At 44.8% G+C, this 5,701-nt stretch overlaps 1 protein-coding gene across 1 annotated transcript; it reads left to right on the forward strand.

Moving 5' to 3' along the window:
• Window positions 1-3,925: 3,925 nt before the first annotated feature.
• LOC100734312 (olfactory receptor 2G3-like) lies at window positions 3,926-4,857 on the forward strand. The gene is given in 2 exon segments (XM_013143234.2): window positions 3,926-4,154; window positions 4,157-4,857. Coding segments are annotated over 2 exon segments (930 nt in total).
• The last annotated feature ends 844 nt before the right edge of the window (window positions 4,858-5,701 follow it).

Raw genomic sequence — 5,701 nt, forward strand, 5'->3', positions numbered from 1 at the left:
ACCTTACACAGAATTGAACCAGGGCGACCCTTTGATGTCTGTTTGCTACAGACTAGTCTACAGCCTACAGCGGTGATTTGGCAGAAAGGACCACTACTGTGGATACACCCTAAGGTCTCACCTGCAAAAGTCATAGAGCATTACCCGGAGGCAGTCGCTTCATTGGCCCTTGAAGCGCATGATAGAGCTGTCCAACATTTTGGCTCAGGACCACAAGCCATCCGAGTACCCTATACCGCCAGCCAGATCAAGACCCTGGCTGCCTGCATAGATACTTGGGCCATTCTGAGATGTGTTTTCCATGGGGATATAAACAATCAATACCCTAAAGACCCTATCTTGTCATTTGTCACTCAGCACCCTATAATTTTTCCAAAGGTTACTGCCTCTGAGCCATTAGTCCCAGCAACTACAATATACACAGATGGCTCTAAGACGGGGATAGGCGCCTATGTGATCCTAGGCAAGCCCCCGGTTACCATACAATTTGAACCAGATCAGCCTCAGGTGGTGGAACTGCAGATCGTTAAAATGATTCTTGAACGGTTCTCAGAGGCCATTAACATTGTCTCCGATTCTAGGTATGTGGTCAATGCTATGCAAGTGCTTGAGACTGCCGGTTTAATTAGATCCACTTCCACAGTGGCTGGACTGTTCCTGTCTATCCAGACATTGCTTCAAAACAGACACCATAAGGTCTTCACCACCCACATAAGAGCACATACATCCCTGCCAGGGCCTATGGCACAGGGGAATGCGGCTGCTGACACTGCCACTCGCCCGTTATGGATTTTTACCTTACTAACACCAATCGAGCGAGCCCGTGCCTTCCATGATAAATTTCATGTTAATGCCAGGACACTAGCAAACCATTTCCATGTTTCTAGAGCAGATGCACGAGATATCGTGCGACTATGTGACTCCTGTGCCACATACAAACCTGCCATACCGATGGGAGTAAACCCTCGAGGTTTGATCCCTGGTGATGTTTGGCAGATGGACATCACACATATACAGGAGTTTGGGACTCTTAAATATGTTCATGTTTCCACAGACACCTGTTCTCGCGTCATATTTGCAACAGCAGAAACAGGTGAAAAAGTGTCTAATGTGATCAATCATTGCCTGGCGGCTTGGGCCGCATGGGGCAAACCAAAAATATTAAAAACTGATAATGGACCAGCCTATATAGGCAAAGCCTTCAATGAGTTCTGCAAAATGATGGAGGTTCAATTAAAACATGGTATCCCATACAATCCCCAAGGTCAAGGAATCATTGAGAGGGCTCATAGAAGCCTCAAAGAAATTTTACAAAAACAAAAAGGGGGAGTAGGCCAAGGCCTGGCCCCAAAGGCACGATTATCCATGGCACTATTCACACACAATTTTTTAAATTTAAATAATGATAATCGCTCCCCAGCTGTGGAGCACTGCAACCCTTCCCCCAACCATAAAGGGTGGGTGAAGTGGAAAGATGTCCTGACAGGACAATGGATGGGCCCGGATCCGGTAATCAGCTGGAACCGAGGCGCGGTTTGTGTTTTCCCACAGGAATCGGGACGAGAACCACTGTGGATACCGGAGAGACTGACACGGGCAACAAAGCCCTCGACTGAAGATCAGACCTGCCCTACTGGAGATCCATCACAGACCAACCAATAAGATAAATAAAAATAGCGGTAGCCCAAAATGGACAAAAAGATCCTCAGGCATATGCATGGCTCGCTCGCCTAGCCTACGACCGAGTCTAGGGACGGTGAGCTTCCCACACTCCTCCTCTAAAAAATTATGATATAGCAGGGTAGATGAGTCAATGACGGGTAAGAGCGTGCCTCCCCAGCATGACTCGACCTAAGCCAGGCCCTACCCCATCCTGCACGTAAGCCGCTGGACTGTTAGATGCTGCCCAGGTCTAAATTTCTCTCCGAGGGGATTTCTTTACGGAGAGGAAATGAGTGCAAGCTTGTGTGCATCCAGGTTCCGTCCAGTTTGTGCCTGGCCCTAGAAAAAGGACGAGGGCCTCAGGGCCTTGGCAGACCATGGGACGGCCGACCAGGGTCTAAGCCAAGGACCTACGGTGGGCCTACGCATAGGGCATAAGCCTCTGCACCCAGTCCAGGAAGGGCTACGATGCGCACATTCATAAAAAATAAAAAAGGGGGAGATGTTGGGAGCCGCAGCCCCGAGCCCGGTCGCCTCACTTGGCGGACGTGAGGCCTGTAGTAAAGAGTGAGGCCTGAGGTAGATTACCCCTCCCATCGAATATGTTAGTTTCCTGCTTACCGCGTAAACAACCCGCTCAACAATATAGTCTGCCTGGCAACTGATGATGTTAGCCAATCAGCTTGCCTTGCTTACTTTAACATGATTGGACACTGTACCCGTATATATACCGGTGCCACCCCTGGGCGGAAGAAGAAGCCAGATAGAAGCCCGGAAGTAGAAGCCCAAAAGGAGCCGCGGAGAGCGGACCGGTAGAGGCTTTGGGGCAGGCTGAAGCACAAAAGGAGCCGCGGGGAGCAGACCAAAGGAGGCTTCAGCTGGGAGAACCCAGGGCAGGCTGTACGGAGAAGGAAAATAAAAAGAAAAGGTTGTCCACTACCAGACTTTGTCGTGTGTCCTTCCTGCCGGCCGGGAGCGGACATCGACAATTAAGTATTTTAAGAAAAACAGTATATAAATAATGCACTGTGTAGATTTTAAGACTTAAAAATGCCTAAAATTAACTTTCTTTTTTGCTTGTAAATATTCACATCTTTTATTTCAAATGCATGGGTAAAAGCATTTAAGTGCTTATGAAGTTACTGTATATCAGGCTGGTTTTATTTGGTTCCTTGATTGTTAACATTTACTTGTGTTAACAAAGACATTCTTAAAGGAATAATATTTCAAAGTTTGGAGGGTATAAATTCCCAAAATGATAAAATTTTCCATACATTTTAATTTCTAGCATACATGTTAAATCCAATTACACCTTGTGAGAACAACTACACTTCGTTCTATTCAAACTTGTAAAAACAAGCTCTCTCAAAGGACCCTAAGTGAACTGCTATGTGAAGGGAAGCTTCCACAGAGGCTGGCTTTGGTTTCACACATTTATTTGTTGTTTATAGGGCACACAGTAGTCACTGGGTCCCGAGATAGATAAAGAACAAAGCTCTGTTACTGCTTCTAATTACCATAACATCATTAAAAAACAGTAGGAAAGTAAGCAAAATTACGTTCTATGTGTGTAGGAATTTAAGTCTTAATACTTGAATGTTTTTTTCTCTATGTTGAGCATATTTGTTTAAAACAAATAGTTTTCCATAGATCATAGTAGAGTTACTTTTAGGCTAGTAAAAACAAAGTGCATTTAAAATATTTGGGGGAAAGAATGGGAACTGATATCAGTAAAGAATGGTGGGAGAGAAGGTAATCAATAAAAATGTTAGGCAGAATCATGAAACCTGTGAGAAGCTAGAATGGGTGAAATATAATCACGTGAATTAATGTTAAACTGTGTTAATGTAGAGAAAAGTAAATGAGACTATTTCTCAAGTCACCCAAATTTAAGAGGGAAAAAACTCCTCTCCCTCTTCCTCCTTACTTTCATATACTCCCTCCTTGTCTGTGTCTGTCTCTCCTTCTCTCTCTCCCCCATTTCTCTCTCTCTCATAGTAATCCAGATCCAACAACATAATTAGACCAGATGACAAGGATTAAAGGATGCAAGGATTATTCCACAGAATAATCACAATTCACTAAAATATAATCATTTATATAAGAAGTTACATAGGATTTGTTTTTCCATTGAGAGGCATTGTGCAGCTGTAGACAAAAGGACACTCATAGAAGTCCTTCAGGCTGTATTCCTGCATCTGTTTCCTGGTACACTATAAGCAGCCACTGCATCTGGACAGAGCTTCAGAGAGAAGAAGGAACAATGTCCAATCAAACGAGAGTGACTCAGTTCATTCTCAGGGGCTTTTCAGATGCCCGGGAATTGAGATTTGTAGTGACCTCATTTTTCTTGTTTTTCTACTTATTTGGCCTCCTGGGAAACATCTCCATTAGCACAGCTGTATTTAGAGAAAGCTGTCTCCACTCCCCCATGTACTTCTTCCTGAAGAATCTCTCTTTCCTGGACACATGCTACACCTCGGTCACCATCCCCAGGCTCTGGTCATTTCCCTCCTGGGCTCTGAGTACATCTCCTATCTTGAGTGTGTGGCTCAGCTCTATGTGTTCATCACCCTGTCTTCCACTGAGTCCTTTCTGCTCACAGCCATGGCATATGACCTATGCTTGGCCATCCTCAAACCCCTGCTCTATGGGACCATCATGAATGAGAGGCTTTCCTCTGAACTGGTCGCCATGGCCTGGGTGAGTGGGGCCATCTTCTCAGCCTTCCATACATTCAACACCTTCTCCCTGCCCTTCTGCGGGCCCAACCTTGTGGAGCACTTCTTCTGTGACATCCCCCACATCATGTGCCTCACCTGTGCTGATTACCACCTCAATGAGGAGGTGGGCTTCACTGTGAGCATCTGTGTTGTCATGAGCTCCTTTGCCCTCACAGTGCTCTCCTATGCCTGGATCATCTCTGCAATCGTGCGGATTAAGGCTGGGGAAGGAAGGTGGAAAGCCTTCTCCACCTGCTCCTCACACCTAACTACAGTTATTTTGTTTTATGGAACTGGAAGTTTCATGTACCTAAGACCGGCCTCTCAATACTCCCCAACCCAAGGCCACCTGGCATCTATTTTTTACTCCATCCTCACCCCTACATTGAATCCTGTTATCTATTGTCTGAGGAACAAAGACATGAAGGTGGCCCTGCAGAAGCTGTATTGTCCAGGACGGCACATGCTGTGAGCTCCTCAGAAGCTCCCTGTCTGGTTACTGAAGCTGAGCATCACTCCATCCTTTTTATCCTTTCTTTGCTGTTTACAGTTGACATGGGAAACACCAGGTATCCCCCTGTGTTGCTGTAGCATTCCTTCACTTCTCACTAATCTTTCTCAGCAGCAATGTGCTATACTCCTCTAACACAGAAGTGCATCAGCACTGACATTTACCCAGACAGTACCATAAATGTCTTTGTTTAAAGAATTATTCTTGTACTCCTGGTATCTGTGACAATTTAAATTTTTGTTGAGCTGTACTGAATAGAGTACTGTCACATCTCTATCTTCATTCTCATGTAGCAGCCCATACTTTTGAATTTCTGACCCTATTTTCACCTTGTTTTCCTGAATATACTATAACTATTACATTTGTAAAAAGTTTTAAAATCTACTTATTACTTTTCCTCAATGTCAAACTGACTTACATTCTCTGTTTCAGTTTTTGGACCATTATTTCCTCCAGGCTAAAAATTTATAAGCCTTTTTATTACTGACTTTCATCATTCTAAATATCATTATATAACAGCAACGTTCTGATCAAGATCCAAGGGGCACTGGGGTTTGGAGGCAAGGATAGGATTTATTTGTGCTGGTGGCCACCACTGGGATCATTGGCAAAGAATTCGGAACTCAAAGGCTCTGACAGGAAGGTTTTCATGTGGTAGCAATGTGGAAGTACAGCAGCAGAGTGCTTGACACTTGGGGACTGATTCTTACAGTGTGCATCATGGTGACCAGCAATGCATTATAGTGTCTAGCCATTTCTGGGAAATAGAAGCAACAGGAAACAGTAACAGGAACTGGGGTAAACT

The sequence above is a fragment of the Cavia porcellus genome, unplaced genomic scaffold, assembly GCF_034190915.1.
Source record: "Cavia porcellus strain 051 isolate PalLab524CR breed Dunkin Hartley unplaced genomic scaffold, mCavPor4.1 scaffold_2, whole genome shotgun sequence".
Classification (NCBI taxonomy): Eukaryota; Metazoa; Chordata; class Mammalia; order Rodentia; family Caviidae; genus Cavia; species Cavia porcellus.